We start from the raw sequence: 27404 nt of genomic DNA on the forward strand, positions 1-27404 counted from the left end.
ACTTATGTAAATTGTAAACATGTATTATGTAAACTTATAGTTTATATATTTTATTTTTCAAAATTTAAATAACGAATTTATTGCAGAAACTTTATTATTTATGCTATATATTACAAAAACATTAAATATTGTTTTTTTTCTAACAATTATAAATTTGGAACTAAGGTTGACTCATAATTACATTAAATCAAAAAATAAATACTAATTAAATTTCTTTAATTCCAGAAAATAGAATAACCGATTATTGTTTTAAATCTCCAAGGAAATAAATTGATTAAATCATTTTGATTTTATTAATTTTTACCAAAAGCGCATAAATTATAATTCATAAATAATGAATGAATTAATTTATTTAATGATCAATTAAGCAGAAAATTATTAATGAATAGAATTAATTAATTATATTGAGCAATCTTGATATGTTTTTTTTTCACTTTCATAATTTTTCGCCCTAAACAATTTGTCGCCCTGGGCACTTGCACACCGACTGCCCTTAGTGTTAATCCACCACTAAGCATACACGTTGTGATATCTATGGACTTTGTTAACCCTTTTACACTAGGTCGGCCCAGAGCGCGTCTGCTCATCTCGAGCGATTATAATAAACAAAAAGACGTTTTCATAAGGTCGCAAGGTAAATGTATATACGAGAAGACACGGTTCGACTCGTGTGAGACCGATATACCCATATATACAGTGTGCTTATCGCGAGTTTTTTAACTTCTCGATCGCGTAAAAGTTAACTCAATTTTGTATGGAGTGAGAACAGCGCCCCTAGCGGCAAACGAAGGAAAGTTGTTCCAACTCCATACAAATTTGAGTTCAGTTTTACGCATCGAGAACGTTAAAAAACTCGCACTACGCACACTGAGCTCATAGATCTCACGCCCCGACGCACACTGCCTTCAAAACTTAGTTTACCAAACTAGCGTACTAAGCGTAGCCTCCAACAGTGACATATCGTGCATACGGTGCGAAAACGTCACTTACGCAAATTATATAATTTTTCAGGAGAAACGTTGGAAAATTCAACATCTTATTATGTAATTCTTATTCTAATATCTTATTCTGCTGGGTAATAGAAATAAAATTATATTAATTAAACTACAAAACTTCAAAAGCAAACTCTCGTCTCATTAATAACTAATAAAAAATGTATAATATTTTCTCAGTTCAGTGTTTTGCAAAAATTGCATAAGTGACTTTATAGGACCGTATGTGCGATATGACATCTTTAATTTTGAAACTGGTTTATTATGAATACGTTACCACCTCCCCCTGTTCTATGTTAAGTTGAAAAACTATCGAACCAACGAGTGCTTTGGTCACCTAGATAGAGTACGTAGTAACGTCGAAAACGGCAAACAAAACAATCCGCAGAACCCGGCCGGCCAATCATCCGTCAAACGGAACGGCCCCGCTGTAAATCTTCACGGGGGTGGGGGCCCGGGGCGGGGAGGAGCCGGGGTGTTACGTAACATCCGGAAGTGCGGATTAGGAATCAATAGTGCGCCCGTAATCATAGTTGTAGTGGCCGACGTTCGCGTTCTGCACTAAGAGAGAGAGAGAACATTCTTTATTGCACACCAAAACATAATTAACATTAGAAAACAGTCAACAAGCAGATACGTTTGTACAATAGGCGGTATCTTATTACTAAAAGCGATTTCTTCCAGACAACCGTTTAATTACCCGAAATTCTGGACAGATAAGGATTTAGCAGGTATATTGCGGTGTACTATTAATAATACATTATTAAAGAAAATACATATATTATTAGATTTATATTCCAATATACTTAATATACATAATAAATTAACAGTATGGATAAAGCATAAACAAGCAAATAACACTAGGCGGATAGGTAATGTTCCTTCACCATTATTTTAAAGCAGTTTAAAGTTACTAAGAGATATGTGTATACTATGTATACTGTGTATAGCGTTTATTGTATTCATCTGCTGTCTTTTGTTGAGGGTCGATGATTGATTATAGTCTCTAGAGTATTGTGATAGTTAGACACATGTTTTGTTTTCTTGTTTAGCTTTTACCAGAACTTAAAGGACAAAATCACCCGCACTGAGGTAAGACTAAAGTCTAATCGGAACCCATTTTGTTTCAAATAGGGGTATGACAGTAGTAGGTACCTACCAGCCTTGCGTTCAAATTTTTCAAATAAATTTCAAATAGTTAGGTATTTCGAAATATAGTTTTACGATTTCATCCTAACTTTTTTTTGACAGATTAGTACTGTATCGATTACCATTGAACTTTTTTTTTTATATATATATTTTTTATTCTTTATTAGAGCCATACACCTATTAGGTTAGTCGGCTTTTTTTTTATTAACAGAGAAAAAGTCAACACGTGTTCAATGGTGTCTGCAACTGGTCAAGACAAGAAATCACTTATTATGTAGGTACGCACGTACTATGTACACTGATATTTTATGGGTTGAAAGTTTTAATTCATACGAGAATATTAAAACCTTCTGAATTCACGTGAGATTTTCCTCTCGCAAAAAAAAAACATTGGAAGTTTCGTGATCCTCAAAGGCAGCCTCCACAATGAGTACGATCTAGATTACTGAAAATCGAATTGCAAGATTGAGTATACATCTTCTTCTTTGTCCTAGTGTTGTTGGCTCCACCTTATCCCACTAGGTGGGATCGGTACAGCGATTCACAGGCCCATTCTGATTAAGTATACATATATGTATAATTAAAAAATCATTTCACCGACGTGTATATTGCCCGCCACATGTGTTCGGTAAACAAAAATATTAAAAAAAGCAAGTACATACATATTATGTAGAAGGGAAAAAGCAATACGTCAACTGTCTCGTAGATTTTTTCTTAAATTAGGTGTACCATAAACCTTAACTTAACCTTTGACGTTTAGGGATTAACGCAGCACACCAACATTACTACTACTAGAAAAAAAAAAACTAATTATGTGGTGTCGTGGGACACCAGGTAGGAACGAAGTTCCTTCGGCTAATGTAGAATCGACACAATTTGCAAAAAAAAAATCGTGCTCAATTTTATGTTTGTTTTCTTGATTTTTCTCTTAAATTTTGCTGATTAGTTTTTATTTAAGTACAGGAAAGTATTTAGGAAATTCAGTATTTTAGGAAATAATAAATTACGTAAAATAAAAATAAAATCGTAATTCAAATTATCAATTAAAATAACAAAATATGTCTCTTTATTTTTGTTTGACAATATAAAATTACATAGAAATAGAAATAATTACAAAATAGAGAGAGAAGGGATGAGAGAACGAAAAGAAAGAGGGAGAAAGAGAAAGGTATTATACACTACTCGCTTGTGTATACGACTGTCGAGCCTGCGCATGTCTCATTTAACGGTTTTATTCCACGGACTTTTTACCACGGATTTTTTCCACGCACTTTTTCCACGGATTTTTTCTTACGGTTTTACTATCACATTTTTTTCAGTTCGGTCGCGCAGCAAAATCCCTATCCCCTCCAAGCCTGCCGTAAGGAACTTCGTTCCAATAAATTGTGATTGTCATTGAATTGCCAATAGTACTTACACCGCAACATACCTGCTATATCTTTATCTTTTCCAGAATTTCCGTAAATTAAACGGTTGTCTGGAAGCGATCGTTTTTAGCGATAAGACCGCCTATTGTACAAACGTATCTGCTTGTTGACTGTTTTCTAATGTTAATTATGTTTTGGTGTGCAATAAAGTGTATTCTCTCCCTCTTAATGTCTCTCACTCTCTCTCTCTCTTTCTCTGTTGTGGGTCTGTTCAATTCAATTACAGTGTTTCCCGAGCGCTATGACCTATCCTCTGTGAAACGAGGCTTGTGGAGAATACGTGACGGTAGGCAGCGGCTTGGCACTGCCCCTGGCATTGCTGAAGTCCATGGGCGACGGTAACCACTCACCGTCGGGTGGGCCGTATGATAGTCTGCCTACAAGGGCAATAAAAAAAAAACGTGTGGCACTGGGGACTGCCGAGGTAATAGCATTTTTTATCAACTTATGCAGTTATAAATCGACAACAATAATTTAATATTAAAACAACAATAAAATAAGACCACGCTATATTTTATAAACATTAACAAAAGCAAAACATTATCTGTCCCCTTCACACTCATAACCTAGACCGCGCGAGGGAGAAATGGGGCAGATTTTTCATGATGTACATGCGGCAGTGCGACGTCACGCTGCGCGCTTGTTCACAAACACTACACAAGCGCAACGTGTGAATGTGTTGAACGCGAGCTACATAGTAGGCGTAGTGGGGGTGTCAGGTTATTTTCGTTACGGAACTTCTTGATTCAGTCGCCGCGCTCAAGGCCTGCGATAGAAGCTATGCGATAACTTAAAAATCACTATAAACTATACAACAAAATATTTGGGCTCGTTGTGACCCGACCTTTAGTTCCCGCGTCGCCGCGCCCCCATCACTCACCGAGACTGCTGCGCTTGACAAATGTCTCTAGAACTCTCTTCGTTTCCGTCCAATACATATTAAAATTGGTTCTGATTTGACGCTGTTAGTTCTCAAATGACCTTTGACGGCGCGGGAAAATCACTTAAGCTATTCAGCAAAACGTATGCACCTAGCTTCATTTATAGATTTAGAAATGGTCTGATCTAATTCTCGGGTTGCTTCGAGATGGAAGACATAACCAAATGAAGGAAATTCAATACCTGAATATTGTTCATTAAAAATATGGGGGTAAAATCTGATCCCTCACAAAATAGGGAAATAATCAGCGGCGAAAGTAGTGAAAGTATCAGGATCTCCGATCTTAAACAATATTCACTGTATACCTATTATTAAAAATCGAATAACAAAAAATGGAGATGTTTATGTGATGCGGGACAAAACGAAGAAGGTTCAAGGGATCTCGAATGAATATCGAAAGACAACATTGAATAGGTGGGAAAATGGTATAAGGACGACAGCACGACCAACATGGTACCAAGAGTTGCAAAAGACAGGCAACAATCGAAGTTACCGGATAAGGATTTTGCGAAAAGAAACATTTTTTAGAGTGCAGAATCTCATTTCGGAATCCAAAGGCTATAAATATTTAAATGAATAAATTGTCTGATTATTGTCATAGGTTTAACGAATAGCCTCTAACACGAAACAATAAATAGTGTTTCCAATAAAACTCAAATTATCAGAAAGGTTTTATTACTACTGTTTATTTGAAATTGATTGGTGGTAGCGCGAAGTGTGAGCTCGGGCGGTTCTTGCGTTTATGTGTGATGGGAAGTATAACCGGGTATAACTATGCCATTGAAGCTTCATCATCGTTTCTCGAAGTGGACGCTGTCATCGACGTTGTAGTTTCTGTAAATTATTAGCCTGAGAGTTAAACCGGACATACTACTCTTTAAAAAATAACGAATTTAAAATTTACAATGTGAAAAATCTGATCCGTGTTATTGGCATTTCATTTTATTGTGAATTTCATCAATAGCTACTGAACAAAAAAAATCCTTGACAAACACAGGAGAAAAAGAATAGCGTATAAAATCGCGGGAAAAATACAGATAATACAATTTTTTTTCTCTAATGGCGGCCTACAACAAAACAAACCAAAATGACGCATACAAAATCTGAATTTTGTCTTTTTTACGTTGCAGAATACCATCATTACTTCCCCTTCGTACGTGTCGGGGTGGCGGGTGGGTTTTAGATAAGTTGAGTGCGACCGTGTACTAGTCTGAGCTGTGGGGACGGGAACGTACTTAGGGTTATGAAGTGATGCTTATTAGGTTTGCGAGACAAATGATGGATAGCACGCAACTATTAGATATGAATGCCGTTAATAATGCTTATCTGTAGAGCATTCGTGAATTTGCTTCATTGTAGGAATTGATTTCTGTACGTTCATGCGACCCTGGCAACAATAAAGAAACTCGAACATCAAACATTATAATTATTTTATTAATTAATATTTAAAATTAAAGACATTTTATTAAGAATTTTCGTATTTAAGTTTTCATATCGTGCTGAAATAAAACGAATGCTTAACCATAGACATCAGTGTATTATAATCTGTGACGTACATTGCACAGAGCGAAGGCAAACGGAAATCAATTCAAACGAGGTGCGATCCTGCAATAGGGTACTAATTTTCTTTCTCAATACTTTAAGAGGTGCAGGGAAAATTCGACCTTCTATAGCTTCCACTGATTTACGGGAGTAGTATTATGCTTTAGTCAATTAATATTTAATTAACATTGTGCCTATGGACAAGCCGTATTATATTATGTTCTACAAAAAGAATCCAACGAGACACAGTTTTGGGATCTTAGCATAGTTATTTTGTTGGTAGACTACCCTCTTAGCGTTAAACTAAAATATATTATACAAGATTATCATAAAAGTGATATTTCGTTGCGCCTACGATTTGCGAAAAGCCTTTGGAAACTATCAAAATCTATCAAACTAATAAATAAGGCAAACCTTAACAAAATTCATTTCAAACGAAAATATTATGACCGATGAAATGATTTCATCTCACAAAAGGGCGCAAAACTAGCGTCGTTCTAGCCGTACATCAATAACATTTGCAACGGACCTCTCTCCCCTGCCCCACAACCCCTACGCTACAACTGAATCAAAAGGCCGAGCGGGGGTGTACTCGCGTGAAAAGATAGAATATCCTTGATCTAGTTATAGGGGTAAATTTAGACAGGTAGATTTTTATTTGCTGTAGATCGCAACCTAAATGTAGCATGCTTGAGGATTCGTTCACGACCCAATTGATTTTGGTTTGGTTCATTTGCCATCGTCACAGCCGAAATAAGCAGAACATTATTCTTACATCGTGTAATTTGTTCGCGATTGCTTACCAAGTAGAAATTATTTGAGAAAAACCAAAATAAAACAACACAAAAAAAAACTCACCCGGGAAATGTGTGAAAATTCAAACAAATAGTGTGCATAAAAAAATATACCAATCGTGGAGCGTGAGTCGTAAAAATGCAGGGAATTAATGAAGATACAAAGGCAAACAAATTTCGTAGCGAAAAAGAACCAAATGTCTGCAGAGTACAGTGTAGAGTTAAAATATATTACAGTCGCGAATCGTCTCTTATATCAAAAGATAATTTATAGACATTTGTAAATACTATATATTTTTTTTCAATTTCGTACATACAGGTATGTATTACCGCTTTACGGAGGGAAAATATATTTTTCTTCCCTAGATTTTGAGTTGTAAAGTTTCATGTATTAGTATATTTATATCACGGTTCAAATGCTATCGTTTTATCATTTGATTTGTCCTCTTCCACTAGAGTGGTTTCCTCTCTTCTCCTTCTTTAACTTAACTTTCTTTCTTTTTTCTTTCTTTCTTTAATTTAACTTGTTTAACTTAAATTAACTTGATAATTTGCACACGTGTCAATGACCGATGACATTACAATAATAGTACTAAATGGTTTTTTTTTTATTCTTTATTAGAGCCATACACCTATTAGGTTAAGTCGGCCTATTTCTGCCGTGAAGCAGTAATGCGTTTCGGTTTGAAGGGTGGGGCAGCCGTTGTAGTGTAAACACTGAAACCTTAGAACTTATATCTTAAGGTTGGTGGCGCATATACGTTGTAGATGTCTATGGGCTCCAGTAACCACTTAACACCAGGTGGGCTGTGAGCTCGTCCACCCATCTGAGGAATAAAAAAAAACATACACTTTTTTTGTTCAGCAACCTATTATGAATAAAATATCCCACAAAGTAACCTCCACAAATTGTGAAGAGCCCAAGGAAAGGAAAAACCTTAGAACGTTATCCGTTGTTTACGATTAGGAAGAACAAATCGTTCTGTTTACACGGACACGGATAGGACGGTGGACAGCGTCAACAAGCCAAAATAACGTAAATTTGTCTTATTGATGTATCGCGGATGGAGAATAAACATAAATATCAAGGGTTTAACGTTGATGGCCGTGACAATAACATTTTGTTTTCACAATCCTAAGCTCGATGACTTGAGAACTCATTATTAATAATTACATCGACTGTTGTGAAACTGTAAAACTTTATATTGCTCTACAAGGGTTACCAGTTCATGGTCCACTTAGAGTTTGGTATATTAACTAATCTATAATAACAATTTGTTATTTTGTTTTATAGCACTATGGATAACAAACCGATTATTTTCATAAAAGAGATAATCTATACTAATATATAAATCTACAGTGGTTTTTACGGATGTTCCGTCATAACTACTAAACCGTGCATCCGATTGACTTGAAATTTGGTATCCATGTAGAAAATACACGTACTTAATGGATAGGCTAATATTTAAATGAGTGTTGGACTCCCTAATAATAATGATAATAAATAATAATGTTAATTTTAAATGCCCACGGAAGCGGGCGACTACGGCCAGTAATTAATATTTTTTAAATTTTGTTCTAAAAATAAAGGTCGAAACTTTCTTAGTCCAAAACGATTAACGATATTTTAAGTGATATTTGTAAAAACGAATACCGACCATGTGCTTCTGATATCTGGAAATACTAAACACTATTATCTATCATTGAATTGTATGCCCGTTCATCACGCAACGGCTCCAATTATCGAATAAATCTAAATAGTTTCCCCCCTGTCTGTCTCCCTGCCCGGCGGAGTTCGGGGGAAGCCTCACGCACCGGAAGTCGCACCGCCCTCACTTGCTTTGTATTTATGTAGTGACGTCAGGTCCGTTTTTCTGTTTGTTGTTTTCACGTTGATGTGACTTTTTTCTTATTTGTTTACACGTGAAAGATGTACGTGTGTGAGTTTAGTTAAGTTAAGGGTATTTTTATTTTCTTTTAGGTTCTTAGTTTTGAAAAGAGTGGGTTTTTTAAGCTTTTAGCTTATTGCTTCTCTGTGTAATTTTTGGTCGCGATTACTACATCGCGGTGTCCGGTCTAGGTTCAATGTCCGATGCGAAATTTGTTTAAGACTAGCTTTGGCCCGCGGCTCCGTCCGCGTGGAATAGTTACTTTGGCATAACGCTAAATTTTTCCGCACACTTCATTTACGTAGAAAGTGAAAATATTTTGAAACATTCTTTATTGGTGCTCCACTTGTATCGCTCTTAATGTGATGTTATATAGCTTATAGCCTTCCTCAATGAATGGGCTATCTAACACTGAAATAATTTTTCAAATCGGACCAGTACTTCCTGAGATTAGCGCATTCAAACAAACAAACTCTTCAGCTTTATAATATTAGTCTAGATTAAAAATATAATTTAATTATCATTACAACGCTTCTTCTTCTACACTTTATCCGGCTTATGTCTTTGTACTGCCGAGTTATTACAAGCCTTTGGTTGTGTGGCTCAGACATCTGTGTACTACATCCTATCTCTGGTTGGCACGAATGTAATACCACTACCAGCTATTTATTTGTTAACTCTTCAAACAGCGGTCCCTTTTAACAGTAGTTTATTTAAAATTACCTTGATGGAAGATATAGTAACACACTAGTGGTAGGACCTCTTGTGAGTCCGCGCGGGTAGGCACCACCACCCTGTCTATTTCTGCCGTGAAGCAGTAATGCGTTTCGGTTTGAAGGGCGGGGTAGCCGTTGTAACTATACTGAGACCTTAGAACTGATATCTCAAGGTGGGTGACGCATTTACGTCGTAGATGTCTATGGGCTCCAGTAACCACTTAACTCCAGGTGGGCTGTGAGCTCGTCCACCCCCATCTAAGCAATAAAAAATAAAAACAACGGAAATACCGTACGATTTTAATTCGTTAATCGATCAATGATCGCAGAAAAATATATAATTGAACCGAATTGTATAATATTCAGGCTAAACTTAAGTCTTGCAACTTGCAACTATGGTGACTTGTAATGTGGTGGTACAATAGTTAAGAGCTTGTTTTTGGCGTTTTTTTGTGTGCTAAATGTGAAGAAGGTTTCACGATACATTTGAGGGTAAGTGGTTACCCGAAGCCCATGAACTTCACAATCTTGAGACATGAGGTCGATGTCTCAATTGTGCTGTGACATGATTTTTCCACGCCTAAACCAAGAACGCATCGTGGCAGAAATAGCGCAGTGTTATATCCCCGTGCAAAGCTCACAATGTGTCACTAATACGCTAATTTTAAATCAATAAAATTTTAAGGATGCTTTTCTAACATGATGAGGATGGATTTAAACAACGGCATATTGACAGGCCACTTTTGATCCGCGTTGATTATTCACGAGAAAGCTTATTATAACATGTTGTGCAATCATTATTCATTTTGCATATGATTCATGCAGATAATTGTTTGATATTAAATTACATTGAAATAGAGGAAAATCCGGCTCGGAGGCATACTGCGTGACATAAGTAACGTAGTTAGATGGTAAGTTGTATTACGCGAATGTGTCATACAGGCTACGTTTATGAGCCTCCGTTACACAGTACAAATATATTGCAGTAGTGGCACGACTATTTCTTATTTTTAATACGCTTTTATTAGCTTCATACGTATATATGTTAGTATGTAACGGAATTTTTGAACATGATTTTGACCCCCTTCAAAACATTGGATTAATTCGAAATTTGGTATACTTATTAAGGACCGATGAAAATTCCATATTAAAAAAAATTGAAATTCAACTAAAAAAAATTAAAATAAATAATAGTTTAAAAAAACTAACAAAATACGCTTTTATAGAAAATCTAACTAAAAAATTGAAAATAATTTTTAATAAATTTGAATTAAAAATAGTGTAAGAAAAAATATTTTATTGTAAAAAAAGCGTGGGGTGATTTTCAGGATATTATCAAAATAGCCCTTTTACTCATATCTGTTCATAAAATACTTATAATTATTGATACCATTTCTATAAAAGCGTATTTTGTTCGTTTTTTTAAACTATTATTTATTTATTTAATAGTCTACCGGTTATTAGAGAAGCTAAAAAAGTAATTTTAAAACATCTTAATTTAAATATAAAGAACATTAATAGGCAGTTTGGTTGTATAAATGGTTCACAATATGTTCGGTAGCTATAGGCGTGTGATGACTGAAGTACCCATTTACGTCAGTACAATTGTCAGATTTATTGCTTAAAATGTATCGACTGTACGTATTTTATACTGTGTTATATTTGGTTAATGACTCATCCTAACTCCCCTTATGAAGGAAAGTATTGCTTGTAATTGCCACGGGTTTTACCGTCCGCCATTCGAAGAGGCTGTGACGTGAGAAACCACGTCAATTTACATGCAAATTGTAACCTACATTGGGAATTATTGTTGTTTACAACCGAAATTAATCAATAGTCATTTTTATCTATTTCATTTGTTAATATTAAGTATTTGTAGAAGAAGAAAAAACGTATTTGTTTATCATTTAAAATAATTTATTACCGTCGATGGTAGGTAGCACCCGATTGTAAGTCGCCACTTTGGCTGAACGAAATCTTCATGGGCTTAAATATTATATCGAGGGGTGAAATTCTATTTGGTTTAACCGACATTTTTGCAATCTTATAGGACAGCCATTTTAAAGATTAAAATTTGGAAAAAATATCATACCAAAAAATTTATCTCTAGCTATTTGAATGGAATAAACTTAATTGAAGTTCAATTAAAAACATTGAACTGTTAATGCTAGTACCAAATAAAACGCACCTTAAATTACAAAGATAATTGTTTTTTTTGTTGCTTAGATGGGTGGACGAGCTCACAGCCCACCTGGTGTGAAGTGGTTACTGGAGCCCATAGACATCTACAACGTAAATATGCCGCCCACCTTGAGATATAAGTTCTAAGGTCTCAAGTATAGTTCCAATGGCTGCCCCAACTCTTCAAACCGAAACGCATTACTGCTTCACGGCAGAAATAGGCAGGGTGGTGGTACCTACCCGTGCGGACTCACAAAAGGTCCTACCACCAGTAATCCTGCGCCGTAACTGTTTTCTGTCTGTCTGTCGGTTTGTTGTACGCTATAGGTAATTATTAAACGCACCTTAGGAACGTTCGAATACGTAATTTTATATTATACTAGCGGCCCGCCCCGGCTCCGCTCGGGTCTTTAACAAAAATTTCAACGATATTTAACGTTGTTTTTTTTTTTAAATAAAAGAACACTTATTGCTGCATAACTGCAATAGTTAGGCATATGCTGTCGCGACATTTTTTATAATTAATAATGTGTTCTACAAAGTTGTAGTGCATTATTTTATTCATCATCAATAGTTTTGGCACACGATGTAAAGAATATTTTAGGAAATTTTTTTACACCTTGGGTTACATTATTGGAGTTTTAGTAAAGATCCCTATTATTTGTCTATGTCACTCGGGAATAGTGTAGCTTACAAACAGTGAAAGAATTTCTCAAATCGGTTCAGTAGTTTCGGAGCCTGTTCCAAACAAACAAACAAACAAATATTTCCTCTTTATAATATTAGTATAGATTATTTGTTCAATTCCCGCCGAATAATCTCCAAAAAAATAATTGTCAAACAGATTTATTTTCTCTTCTTTCTTTCTATTAGGTCTCAGTATAGTTATAACGGCTGCTCAACCCTTTAAACCGAAACGCATTACTGCTTCACGGCAGAAATAGGCGGGGTGGTGGTACCTACCCGCGCGGACTTACAAGAGGTCCCACCACCAGTAATTACGCAAATTGTAATTTTGCGGGTTTGATTTTTATTAGGTACACGATGTTATTGCTTCACCGTGGAAGTCAATCGTGAACAATTGTTAAGTACGTATTTCATTAGAAAAATTAGTACTTGCCAGCCGGATTCGAACATCGGTGCATTACTAGATACAAATGCACTTAACGTCTTATTCTTTAGACCACGACAACTTCATATGAAGAGACTTACACTCAGCATTGGGTGGACACGGCTTGAAAAACAAAGACAAAAAAAATCAAATGTCAAATATTGGAAAACAATACGAAACACAGAAACTTTAGACAAAACAACGGGCTTAATATCGAATATCAAGAATTGTACAAGAAAAATGAAAACTGTTTTGTTAAATCTAGATGGGTTTTATTAATACGACTATGATATAAAAATATTTAAGTAATAGTTTAATCACACATACCTACACATTTTATCTATATGAATTTCAAGAATTTTTTGTTGGTTTATTAAAAGCTAAACTCAAAGTGAAGAACCTGTTTATTTTTACAACTAAGACCGAATAACACAATTTCCTTTTGACATGTATGCATTACCAACCCGTGGAATAAGTTCAGTTACAAGATATAGATGCTGAATAGAAAATATATATTTTTATTGCTAGATGGGTGGACGAGCTCACAGCCCACCTGGTGTTAAGTGGTTACTGGAGCCTATAGACATTTACGACGTAAATGCGCCACCCACCTTGAGATATAAGTTCTAAGGTCTCAAGTATGCACAACGGCTGCCCCCACCCTTCAAACCGAAACGCATTACTGCTTCACGGTAGAAATAGGCAGGATGGTGGTACCCACCCGCGCGGACTCACAAGAGGTCCTACCACCAGTATGTCATGAATACATACGGAACCTCGGTGTGTTGTAAATACGCTAAACAACAATACGCATAAATGAGGTCCGGCGTAGTACGGGTCGCGTGACGTCGTACCAAGCGTAGTGTGGCGCGCTGCATGACTTCCGCAACCAGATTACACGCCGAATTACAATTCGTGGCCCGTGAAAATACATGCAATCGCCGCGCAACACGATTACTGTTTATGTTTTAGCGGCCTTGTTTGATTTATACAGTTTTTTATTAACGTTTCCACAGTTTAGTTTTAGGGGTTAATTTGTTTTTAGTTAGTTCGACTAGTGGTCGCTGGGGGCTCCTGACTATTTGTATCGCAATAAATTAAATTATGACTCTTTTTTTCTAGAAAATATCGCTCATTTTTTATTGCTTAGATGGTTGGACGAACTTACAGTCGACCTAGTGTTAAGTGGTTACTGGAGCCGATAGACTTCTGGAAAGTAAATGCCGCCACCCACCTTGAGATATGAGTTCTAAGGTCTCAGTATAGTTACAACGGCTGCCTCACCCTTCAAACCAAAACGCATTACTGCTTCACGGCAGAAATAGGCAGAGTTACCAGTAAAAAAGCCACCAGTAAAAAAGCTCCTCTTATATACCAGCAATATGTATCAAGGGAACAAGCAAGCCTCTAATCGCGAAGTGCTTTTATTAAAGGTGGTTTGAAGAGGGACATAGCGCTAACGGAGTGTTTTGCGGGTAGTTTGTTCCATAGCTTAATTGTACGGAGAAGTAATGATTTCTGGAAATGTACTACATATATACATATAAGTGAGGCTTACACTATATTTTTAACGTTTTTTCTGCCCTGACGGGGTTGAGTCAGCATTACTAGTTCGAGATGATCTCGATCGTAAAATGACACCCTATGAAAACAGCCAACATTACTTTTAGCATAAGATAATAACGACACACAATCGACAGATACACACATGAATGTGGCTTCAAACACGTAAATAAATGAAATAATGATAGGCCACGTATTACATACAGAACGACTGTCGCATACGATGGGTGTCGGCGATTAATTGGCTTTCCACTGCTTACATTCCGTGCACCACCCCGTCAAATCCGATAATCATCCCGTGCGACTGATTCCAATGTGAGCGTGTGCTGAGAAACTCACACACGGGTCGTTCTTTTATTTATAAAGCTTCATCGAACAAAAAAATATTAAAATAGTTAAAATAAGTTCGGTGCAGACTCGCATCACAGTAAAAAAATCTTGATTTCAGTGGTTTTTCAGGAAACCTTAATGAAAGCATCGTTATTTATTTATTTATTGCGTATATATTTGAATGAAGTCGTCGTGGCCTAAAGGGTAAGTAAGACGTCTGGTGCATTCGTGTTGTTATATCACACATGTAACATTTAATTAAATAAAATTTAAGTAAATGCATACGATTTTGTATAATAGAATAATAATAATAATATTATGGAGAGCCCTTGGGGAGGCCTATGCTGTACAGCAAGACTATCAAGAAACCGGTGTCGAATAATAAAACTAGATAATAAGTGTATTAAAAATGTAACTTAAATTAGATTTTTAACCAAGGCTATAAATAAACAAATACGATTTTGTAGTGCATAGTTATGTAATATTATACCTATTTATAAATATTTAATGGATAAATTTGTAAGATCCTGTATTCATTTAAAATAATTGTAGTTGTATAGTATGTTGTGCCTTCATCTCCTTTAAATTGGCAATTGTTAGAAATATAATAATTTTAAGATATTTACACGCCCAAGGTTCGACCCTGGGCCGTAACCTATTATTAACACGCCGAACGTACGTACGCCCACATATACACCTATACATTTTCTATTTTCGTAAATGAAACCTACCCGCAACAGAATATAGTGACACAATTGAGTGCGTGCAATCAGTCTAGGTGTCCGCGGGATGAGCTCTGATTAGTGCCGGTCAGGTGGGCGCGAGCGGTCGATAACTCACCACCCTCGCCGCGCCCCAACTAACCTCCACTGTTTATTGCAGGGGGCGATCGCCTCAACTTAAGTATTGATTCGCGCGAAACGTGATTTGTACGCACTCATCTAGAGGTTAGCGGTCATTGACTGTTTGTTTTTGATTTTGTACATTGCCGCTTTTGTGCGTTGACGTTCGAGCGACTGGGAGCTGGAGCGGCGATGGTGGGCGTATAGCTTCGGAATCCGGTTCCGGCTAGATCCGGTTTCGGTGGAAGTGTTTACGTCGGTTCGGTCAATAGGGCTCGGCGGTGCGTTCGGTTGTCTTCGGGTAATGCGCGCCGCGGTCACCGAATGACGGAATCTCGCGACTTATTACCCAAGTTGACTCTCCGTTTTATTTGTTAAGTGCTTTCATGTAATTCCGCATGGGAGGAACTTGATCATAGTTTATTATAATAAAATCAGAAATTCTATATTAAGGCCTTTCTTTAATTTCGATTTCAGTGAAATCAGACAGTCATCACTCAATAACTACAGATACTTGTAAATTGAGAACAAAAAAAAATTGCAAACTTTTTCTCCTAAATCACTAAATTTTAAATTAATAGAAATCAACCGCGCATTGACCATGTAATTAAGAGTTTATTAAAAAACTTAATTCATAGATTACTTATGAAAAAAAAATCGCATTAAAAAAATTAACTTTTCATTATTTACCGCTACAGTATTAATAGACTTGAAGATGTCATTCACTCGTATGTATTATTCGAAATCAATATATCTAAAGTGATAAACAGACGTTCAAAAATCCGGCTTTGTTGCCACGAAGCACCAATAAAATGTAAAAACTGGTAATGCACGTCTAGTGCGGGGTCCGTTCATACCTAGCGACTACTCTAGAAATCGTATCGGACGTTTTTAATTTTATTATATCGGAGAGCTTGCCGTCGTTAAAATAGGGCTGTTTTTCATGCGTTCTAAGCAGCTAAACCTACTTTTTTTTAAATATTATCATAAAATATTACATTGTTATTGTTTTGATTTTTCCATTTAGGTGCCTAAAATGGTATCACCATGATAATGGTACCATTTGATTCAAGTAGTCGGTCGTGTTAGAAACAAATTTGGAGTATATGTCATACGGTTATAAACTATAACCCAAACGCTGTGATGTACCTTGATGCGGCGTGACGAGGTATTTAAACAAGTAGACATGGCAGTGTTATTGAAGGTAGGATACCACCATCCCTCCTATTTCTGCCGTGAAGTTGCCGTGCATTCTGTTCTGAAGCGCGGGACAGCTGGCAACGAATAGGGTCTTGACTTCACTTCACAAGGTGGGTGGTGTCTATGGTCTCCAATACACTTTTGATATCAGATAAGCCGTACGCACGTCTAGCTATAGAGTGTGACCAAATAAAAATGTTTTAAGGACTTATCGCTGTTGAGCCGAAAGTGCTTGAAACTGCATGTGGAGTAAAGAGTTTTTAGTGCTCTTTACTGGTAAGTACTATGTCGAACGCAAAGCACCACATTGTAAGATAACCTTAATGATTTACTTTGGTCATATTAGCAAAGAAAAAACAGTTTTTTTTGTTGTTTTTTTAAAATTAAAGGAAGCTATAACTATAGGTACATTTATTTTTATATAGATTTAATTGTAGATATCGTTGGGCTATGAAAACACTTTTCGTACCGTTAGAAAAGACGGACAGTATGAGAAAGCTACCGAGAGCCATAAACACTGGTTGTACCTTATTAATCGGGCCCGGCCAGTATCACCAATTAAACGAAATTTCTATTACAAAATGAGATATGTTTCCTGTACGATATGAAGATCAATAATTTTTTTTTTAATGGTTACAATTAAAAATGTATTTAAGACATGTTCGTTTTAAGTATTTTTTTTATTAGCGTATGTAGGTTGGTGGACGCGCTCACGGCTTACTTTGTGTTATATGGTCGCCTGAGCCCATGGACATCAATGGCTAAATGCCGCCTTGAGAGATCAGGTTGATGTCTCAATAAAGTAATTTCTGATGACTTACCATTCGAATCGGAACCCATGATTGTTTGGAAACATTCCTAGCGAGATGACGGCATAAGCTAGGGCGCTTTCAGAATACATTACCGCCGGCAATTACACAAGGTTGTCTAGAATGTCCACAGTCCATCGGGTGCTTAGTGGTTATCGCAGTCCAAATTGTAATGACGAATTGCGCTACACGCCTAGAGATGTGCAATTTAAATCTAACTTTATTTGTGACGACTTGCAATGACTTGGAGGCGAATTGCAGGATTGCTCCACTTCGATAAAGCGGCACGACACGAGAACCCTCTCATCGTGGCCGCCGGTAACTACATTCCCGATCCTGCGGACAGAATGGAAAGCAGTCGACGTCGCCCAAAACACGTCATCTCGGATCCTCCCGATCCACTAACGGTGCTTTTAGGTAATTCAAGCACCGGTCACCGTTCTCGTCGAACCCGTCGCTTGCGACGAAGGGCTCGACGAGTAAACTAACTCTCAGACACAGCCCACTGAGTTTCTCGCCGGATCTTCTCAGTGGGTCGCGTTTCCGATCCGGTGGTAGATTCTGCGAAGCACGGCTCTTGCTAGGGTTCGTGTTAGCAACATCGTCAGGTTGAGCCCCGTGAGCTCACCTACTAAAGTTAGGGTTACGCTGACATAGCCTCTCAAGGCTATCAGCTTAGGTAGGAAAAAAAAAAAAAAAAAAAAAAAAAAAAAAAAAAAAAAAAAAAAAAAAAAAAAAACCGGATTGCTTTGTCGAAGCTTATTTTAGAAGTTTTTAAAAAACATAATATAGAAACTTAGCAACTGGTTATTAAACAGCTCACAGCCCACCCGGTGTTAAATGATTACTGGAGCCCGTAGACATCTGCAACGCAAATGCGCCACCCACATTGAGATATAAGTTCTAAGTTGTCTAGTATAGTTACAACGGTCGTCCCACCCTTCAAACCGAAACGCATTACTGCTTCATGGCAGAAATAGGCAAGGTGGTGGTACCTACCTGTGCGGACTCACCAGAGGTCCTACCACCAGTAAACATACAGCTCCATATACAGCTAAAAATAGAAGATCCTCAGGCCTGGTAAATTAAATCCGCGATCTTGTCAACTAGAAAATAACTCAACCTAAATCTTAAACTGTGTTGTATCTAAAACCGAATCAGGTTACAGAATGCCGGGCCGAAAATGAGGGCCAATTAGTTCGTTTCCAATTCCGTCAATGCCAAGAATAGCCGTGGCCGAGGGTGGCGGGTGGTTCGAACGGGGGCCAGATGAAAAATGGTGCAATTAGCTCCGCAGACAGTGAAAAACAAGTGCACTCTATCTGGCCGAGGGAAGTGTTCTAACGATTATTTCCCGGTGAAATTTTGTTTTTGATTTTTTTAAACGAATACTTCAAAATATTTCTTCTATGCACTAATAGTTTTATATTTATTAAAAATTTACTAAATCATTAAACTAAATTATTAAAAAAATACTGGTGGTGGGACCTCTTGTGAGTCCGCGCGGGTAGGTACCAACACCCTGCCTATTACTGCCGTGAAGCAGTGATGCGTTTCGGTTTGAAGGGTAGGGCAACCGTTGTAACTATACTTGAGACTTTAGAACTTATATCTCAAGGTGGGTGGCGCATTTACGTCGAAGATGTCAATGGGCTCCGGTAACCATTTAAGACCAGGTGGGCTGTGAGGTCGTCCACTCATCTAAGCAATAAAAAAAAATCTGGTCTAAGCATTATTGTAGTTTTATTTTTTCTTATTTGTATGCTTGTAGAAAAATCTGAAACTATATAAACGACTATGAAATAATTCAGTTGTGAAGACTTTGTTTTAATAAAGCAAGGTCTCACTTCAAAATTGCCATACTTAGTAATACAATTTGTGTTTTTGATGACAACGCGTTTGTTTGATAAATAATTATAAAAAAACGCGTAGTACGTGAGGAATCTTGATCTTCACGACGATCTAGAATCAGATTTACCAATAAGAATCCGAAGACAGCGTCGGAACGCTTCATCGAAAAAGCGGTGCGATACGATAATCCTCTTATCGTGGACACCAAAAAATACATAACCAAACAAGACGACCGAACGACAAACAGTCGCTGTCGCCATAAACACGTTATTTCGGATCCTCCCGATTCATTATCTGAAACTACTATAGCCCCTTGAGATTACTAACAGTAGGTAGCGGATAAAAGATTCACAATCAATTGTAAGTTATCATATTCGCTGCTTCTTGTAACGGTAATCACTTACAATTAGGTAATATGACGATTAGATAATAGGGGTTATTTCTAGCCTTTCTACTCCCGCTCCTGGCTGAGTCTGTGCTTGCCCAATTGTTCTGGAGAAACTAAAGGGCTTCCGGCCATCAATAATCCTTCCTTCCGAACAAAAAAGAATGGTAAAGAATATAACAAATGTTCAAATCAAATGTAAACAACAATGAGCTGGTGTGTTTGTTAAAGAAAAATTGGGAAGTTCAGAAGTGAAAATAATTATTAATTTAATTTATATATTTATTTGTTTTCTTTTTAAGTAACATAAATTCTGGCTCGATAACAATCCGATAACGATCCGAGCCCAGCCCATCATGTAGATGTGCCCTAGTTTAAGAATAACGACAAGAAGTGCCACTGATGCTAATTGTAACCCAATAAGGAATAAATACATCTAGGTTCATTATCCGCAAAAAGCATAATTATACGTAAATCACCCAACAAAATTAAATCATCGTGGCCTTAGTGGCCTCGTGGATAAGACGCCCGCTGCATTCGTATCGAGCGATGAGACTGTGCCGATGTTCGAATCCCGCATCCAAATACTTTTTTTTTGTTAGAATTGTAGGATTACTGGTGGCCCAGGGGCCTTTCTAGTTTCACCAGGACAAGTGGGCGAGCAAAGGCTCAGCCAGGAGGGGTGGGATTTGCTAACACCTACCCGAGCGCCTCCGAAGGAGACCTAACAAGCCAAATACTACTATAAATACAAATACTAATAAAATTCGTACTCAGTACTCCATTCCGAATGAGTTATCGCGTAATAAAAATCAAACCGATTTTTTTCCCCGTAATTACTTATGTGTCTCAGAGGCCTGCACGGGTACGTACCACCATCCTGCCTATTTTCTGTTATGAAGCAGTAATGCGTTTTAGTTTGAGGGGTGGGGCAGCCGTGGTACCTTAAAACTGAGACCTAGAACTCATGTCTCAAGGTTTTTTTTTATTGCCCTTGTAGGCAGACGAGCATACGGCCCACCTGATGGTGAGTGGTTACCGTCGCCCATGGACTTCAGCAATGCCAGGGGCAGAGCCAAGCCGCTGCCTACCGCTATTAATGGACTCGTGGAGAGTTAATACTCACCACAAGCCTCGTTTGAAGAAGGACATGTCATAGCGCTCGGGAAACACCGTGGAGGGGAGCTCATTCCATAGCCGGATGGTACGTGGCAAAAAAGACCTCTGGAAACTTACTGTGGATGACTGCAGTGACTCCAGGTAGTATGGATGAACTCTACTCCGGTGGCGGGCGATGCGATGGTAAAAACGAGATGCCGGTATCATCTCGAACAATTCTTCAGAGCACTCCCCATGGAACATACAGTACAAAATACAGAGGGAGCTGAAGTCCCTCCGCAGACCCAGAGGTTCCAAACGGTACGTGTGGTGGTGGCATTTACGTTGTTGATATTTATGGTCTTCGGTCACCATTTAGCTCTAGGTGGGCCATGAGCTCGCCCACCCATTTAGATAATAAAGAAAAAAGTCCTAACCATGCAATCTCGAAATATGCCCTTTCGTGTTTGATTTTTATTACACGTTGTTATTCCTTCATCGTGGAAGGATGACGCGAAAACATGTTAATTACGTATTTCCTTAATCTATGGGATTTGATAGTGGCATAATCGCATCGGTCGACACCAGTATCGTTCAGGCTACGAGGACTTCGTTCAGCGCTTTACTAAGAGCATCTTTAAGGATCCAAATACATCCAGATGACAAATGAAGGTAAACGATCACTCTATATTTTATTTTTAATTATTCTTTATAAAAATCGTGTCACAAACAACTACGCAGAAAACTTCCTTTTCTATATCATCCTTATGGTATGACATAGGTTGAATGTAATATGAATTAATTTGATTCATCGAAATATATCTTACAAATGATACAATGATAAATTTACTATTAAATCGAGAGCAACTCCTCGTACATTTAGTTTATTACTTATTACGAACGGGATTAATCTCGTATCTCTCGTGCCGAAACTCACTTAACTAATCAATCTTTAATTTCGCTTGCAATAAATCAATAAATTTGCCATTAATTTCTCGTACCGCACCGTCTCCGAGCTCCTAAATAATGGATCGCCATCAGGTCTCATTAGCGACGCACGGGGGCGCCACCGGCGACCGGCCGCCCGGCGCCGGCCGACACCACAAGATCAATACGGACGGACGGCCCCCGACCGCTTCCGAACACGCCCGATCGCTCACGAGCCCGCCCGAACACACCCGAATACACCCGAACGCAGCCGAACGTTTCGCACATGACAAATGTCATCGTGATATGGCTCCGCAGCCTTCAGGCCTCCCTGAAAACCGTGAAAATTTGCAGGAAACCTGTATCGTACACAAATTTCTTGTATATAGTGTGTGACAAACGCGTTCCCAGTGGATCATTTGTGTATTACCATTGTGATAACTGGTGTGTAGTGTGAGTATTTGTTATTCCTCTTTAGGTCTAAACTTGTTCGATGCGTATTTATTTGTTAATATCTGTTCGCAATAAATATTCTTGTATTCGAACTTCTTCAAAAAGAAGAAATCTTTAAAAAATTTACCACAGAACACATTCCTAAAGATTTAGATTTATGATACCAGAGATAATCAGTGCTTTGATAATTTCACGTCTCATAACGTGAATATGAGACTGCCAATTGATATTTACCTTCCAGACCTATTTTAGCGTCGTTTCTGAGCTTTAGCGGATGTAAATTGCGTTATCAAACAGAAGAAATGCCAAAAAACTGATAATAATAAATTTACAGGGACGCGAGAACTGCGCATGCTCTGTAACACTGATCAGTGCGTCACAAGTGTTTTGGTCGAAACTGCTGGACTGTGTTGTCATAATTAACTCATATATACATTTTCAAATATAATTATTGACTTTATCGAAACCTAAGACTAAGTGTAACTAAATGTTACAAGTTAACATTAAAAAACTTTAACATAAATTTGGCATGTTATGCTATAGAACATTGAAATAATGTTAAACTTTATTTTTTAATTTGCGGTCAGCAAAAGCTTATTAAAGCTCATCACAGCTTAACGAGAGAACTATTTCCGTGCGCCTCTGTTGACCTTGACCGATTTACATAAAAGCCTGCGGGAGGCGCTGCGGTAGCCTCAACGGGCCAGTATTTATAGAACCCTCTGCATTCAGGTCTCGACCTCGTTTTTACCTGTTCATGCATGGTCGACGGGGGAAAGGGAGGCTCAATTGAACTGGGCGTTGACGGAAGCTGTCACCGTGACAGCTGGACACAGCGGGCGTGAAAAGGATGGATTCAAATGTGGAACGATCATTCGAATTGACAGTTATGTTAATTTAAAAATAAAATCGTTAGTTTTGTAATGGTTCTGGTAATAGTAATTGAGTGGGTGGGTTTGTTTTATTTTGTTGGTTTTTTACTGCTGTTTATCTAACCATCCGGTGTTAAGTAGCTACCAGCTCAAACATATTTGTTCATTAAAAAATTTAGTAATTTATTCATTTGCTATAAAATTTTATATTTTTTTATGACCAACTATGGCTTGTGACACGTAGTTGTCGATATAGCGCGTGTACAAAAGTAACTATGTAGAAATGATCAAAATGGCCTTTTTTGTGGTTATAGTTAAAAGGTGTAAATTTCCATTTACATTCATACATATAATTCATATCACTATAGTGATGCCAGGATGTTGGTACCTATTTGTATCGGGTCGGTCATCGGTCGGTCATCCTTCCACTGGAAGGTTGTGCACCATAGCATTGGAGCTTCTTTTTTTATTGGGCACACAATACACATTACAAGCTAAAAAGATACACAAAAAATAAAAACAAGTAAAAAAAAAGCGATCTGGCTTACAACAAAAGCTTCTCGTCGATTCTTCTCAGTGGGTCGTGATTCCGATCGGCTGGTAGATGAACTCACGAAGCAGTTGTCTTTGAGCTTTTAGGCTTCATTCGCAGACGCCCGGGTGGCTTTTAGCAAACCATTCCCTCATGGCTTGACTCTCATGTTCCTCGTCCGTCATGGTTAAACGACAAGACCACTAGCTAAATCGCAGTTTTTTTTTAGACGCCTTCAGCTCCAACATTAGGAGCAGGCTTAGGGACTCCGGTAACCGTACTCGTCGAACGATATGCAACCTAACCCATGCATCAGCCCGCTGAATTTCTCGCCGGATCTTCTCAGCGGATCGCTATTCCGATCCGGTAGTAGATTCATTCGCGAAGTAAATGCTCCTGAGTTGTTAGGTCTCCTTTGGAGGCGCTCGGGTAGCTGTTAGCTAATCCCACCCCTCCTGGCTGGGTCTTTGCTCGCCCATCTGTCCTGGTGAAACTGGAAAGGCCTCCAGGCCACCAGTAATCCTTCAATCATAAAAAAAAGTTTTATTTTCAAGAAAAAACACGTATAGAAAACTGGATTATTAAATTAAAGTAATCATTGATTCGTCTTCATCAGTACTGAGAAGTTTTTTATATTTAAAGTAGGTTAAATACTAATCTACGTCGTATTATTTGAATATGGATTATTGGCACCAGTCGTAAATATCGATAAATTCTCAAAGAGAAACAAACTGTAAATTACACAGGAATTTTAACTTTCCTGTATTTTTTTCTTGATCTAGTTAGGCCCGGCTGGTATTAAACCAATACTGCTGCCTATAGATATCACAACTTATATCCCACCGCCCATATTGAGACATGAGAGAGGAGCCTCAATTGTATTTTATACTCGTAATTGGAGTAGGTCGTCATTTGGTACCTGCCTACGAAGACATCCGACTCTACGCTGAGTTTGTATTGTATTAAGATTGTCCCAACCTTCTAACCAGACTGCAGAATCACTTGGCTCCAGAAATAAGTGAATATGGTACTAAGGCCTGCATATTTCTGCCGTGAAGCAGTAATGTGTTTCGGTTTGAAGGGCGGGGCAGCCGTTGTAACTATACTGAGACCTTAGAACTCATATCTCAAGGTGGATGGCGCATTTACGTTGTAGATGTCTATGGGCTCCAGTAACCACTTAACATCGGGTGGGCTGTGAGCTCGTCCACTCATCTCAGCAATAAAAAAAAATGGTACTAAGGCTTACAATACGATAATTTAATGTAATTTTGCGGTTTCGCTGCGCTTTTAACTTTTATTTACTTTGGTTTCCCAGTTTCCGATATTTCGAATTGTTTAAACTTTTCCTGGTCGCGGACTAACTATAATCAGATTTTAAATTAGTATAAACGATCTAATCTGTAAATAATATTTGAAACTTTCCATGAACATTAAATTTCTCGATAGTTTAATACTTTATTTGTATAAATAACCATTCGTAATGTGTTTGTCCTAAATGTTTTTGGTTTCACACGAAATTTAACTAATGTATGTTTTATAATGATGTTCGGGTTTGTTAAATTGATAGAATATGCTTATAGATGCAGGTTAATGGTGATGCATGCGGCCGAGACTGTCTGTGTGTTGATGCGTGTGATTTCTCGATCGGGTTTCAACGCCAGTAGATAGATATACACACTATATTATAAACATTCCCATACTATATATTTTATATTATATTGATACTAAACAGGATCTTAGAGCGAAGATATAATAATATATGTTGGAGGCGGTCATTAGTTTAATAGCTAAACAAAACGCAGCACGATTCCCGAGTGATGGCAGCACGATTGCGGTATCGGAACTCGGCTAACTTCGTGCTACGACAGAGCCTAGCCGATGAGGCGCGTTGACGCCTTGAACCTTATTTATCTATTCCGTGGTAAGTGACCACGGAATAGATAAATAAGGTTGGAAAGGCCTTTGCTCTAATTTTGTATTAGAACCAGTGTCGCCGCTTCATCCCCACTATTTTAATTTCTACACATACACATATTGTCATTACAAGTATTTCGCACACAACAAAAACACCCACACATAAATCTCAGGACGCAGAGAACGCAATGCATGTAGTACATTGGAAGCTGACTTGGTCATTGCGTTCATTGGGCGAGTACACATCGCGCAATGTATGCTATTTATAACTTGCTGCAATAATATTGTTAATGTTTGGAATTTCATAATGCTCAGTATATTTTTATGTTTTAGACAAATAATATTGTAATTAAATGGTAATTTCGACTTACCGATCGAAAGATATACTTCCTCGCTCTATACTTGAGGTCTGATTTTTTGTTTTACAAGTTATAATTGCACAATACGGCACTATAAAGCGGAGATCTGTTCGCCAAAGTAGTCCGAAGCGCACTAAACGCGGTGAATGAAAGAATCGGTCGAGTTATGTTTGTACAATCATAACTGTGGCACGCTTGCCCCGCCTACATTACCATTCCAACCTTATTTATCTATTCCGTGACACTTACCAACCAGCCTTCTTAAAGAGCGGTGCCTCCGTCCTAAGAACTGTCATACGTTTCGTCTGCTAAGCTCGATCACCCTATTCGCCCCTATGAAGTTTGACGAGTGTGTTAATAATTGTGGCTTCTCCGACAAATAAATATTGTATTGTCATCGGTTGTCGTGTGCAAATTTTCTACTTAATCGGACGTCTTAAAGTGGGCGAAGATGACGTTATAAAATTATATACAAACAAACATACCGAGCTAATGAAATTATAATCAAAAACTAACATTGCCATTATAAATTGTATTCTTTGTAATGTTGATAATTTAGCTATCAATAGAACGATACTATGGTAAATGGCATAGGATATATTGGTTTAATTGAATAGATGATGGTCCACCAGACAGAGCTACACATGAATACAGAGTTTTTCGCCCGGATCTTCTCAATGGTAGATTCTGCGAAGCACTGCTCTTGCTAGGGCTAGTATTAGCAAATTAATGTATTTTTTATTTTTTTTATTAATTACCTATATAGTAGCTTTTCGTTTCATTGTATGAAAGATCGTACGAGATAACGTCAGCCTTGCTTGAGGGGATACTTGAACCCATGTAAATCATAATAAGAAGGGTAATTGTGAATAGAGCGCAACGGCTACCTAAGCCTTAAAACCGCGGCAGAAACAGCCGAAATGGTGCTTGCTTCTTTATTCCATGTTAAACATGCAGTTGCTGATCAGGTATTCTCAACGCTTAAATTCATCTTATTGGTCTCGAAAGCTACGTTTTATTAGCTTTAGTTTTATTAGTAGGTCTTTGTTTGTTCGCACGACAGAGGACGTCATGTAAGTACATACATATAATATGTATACTTGATGTAGTATTTTCTTGGATTTTCGCGAGCCGTGGACACAATTAGAATAAATTTTACGGCTTGATATCGAGTTTTTTACTGTCATTATATTGATTAAGACGTTTTGAGTACTTGAAAATCTTACAGATCACGGAGGGACGCCTGACAGGGTGCAGATGGGATTGATGAAGCATTTAAGCGGATCAGCGCAAGTTATTGGGAAAAGTAAAGCCAGAATCCTGAACTAGTCTAGCGTGTAAATGTATCTTTTACTCCACACATACGTATAAGTCACGGTCGGCTTTCTCTTCGCAGTAACATTGAGAAACGAAAGTAAACTTTAAATAAATTGACGGGGAAATTTATAACAATTCGCTCTTTTAGAAATTGTTAAGCCATCGTATGGGGGTCGAATTATCGACCTTTGGTCAAAGGTGCTGTGTT

General features: G+C 37.7%; 1 protein-coding gene and 1 long non-coding RNA gene across 3 annotated transcripts in view; one reads left to right on the forward strand and one right to left on the reverse strand.

Moving 5' to 3' along the window:
• Positions 1 to 5182: 5182 nt before the first annotated feature.
• Positions 5183 to 22925, reverse strand: LOC149503208 (uncharacterized). The gene is made up of 3 exons (XR_016323028.1): positions 22434 to 22925; positions 20958 to 22077; positions 5183 to 5342 (listed from the first exon to the last, which is right to left on the reverse strand). It is a non-coding gene; the product is annotated as an uncharacterized LOC149503208 (long non-coding RNA).
• LOC114253388 (uncharacterized) overlaps positions 21935 to 27404 on the forward strand; it is a 195005-nt gene continuing 189535 nt past the window's right edge. Inside the window, exon 1 of one of the 2 annotated variants that reach the window (XM_089727209.1) lies at positions 21935 to 22190. In XM_089727209.1, coding sequence (XP_089583335.1) covers positions 22033 to 22190 — 158 coding nt within the window. In that variant the 5' untranslated portion in view covers positions 21935 to 22032. The remainder of the gene's footprint in view (positions 22191 to 27404) is intronic. The other variant, XM_089727208.1, reaches the window with a different exon arrangement.

This window comes from Bombyx mandarina, chromosome 04 (genome assembly GCF_030267445.1).
Source record: "Bombyx mandarina strain Sakado chromosome 04, ASM3026744v2".
In the NCBI taxonomy this organism is placed as follows: domain Eukaryota; kingdom Metazoa; phylum Arthropoda; class Insecta; order Lepidoptera; family Bombycidae; genus Bombyx; species Bombyx mandarina.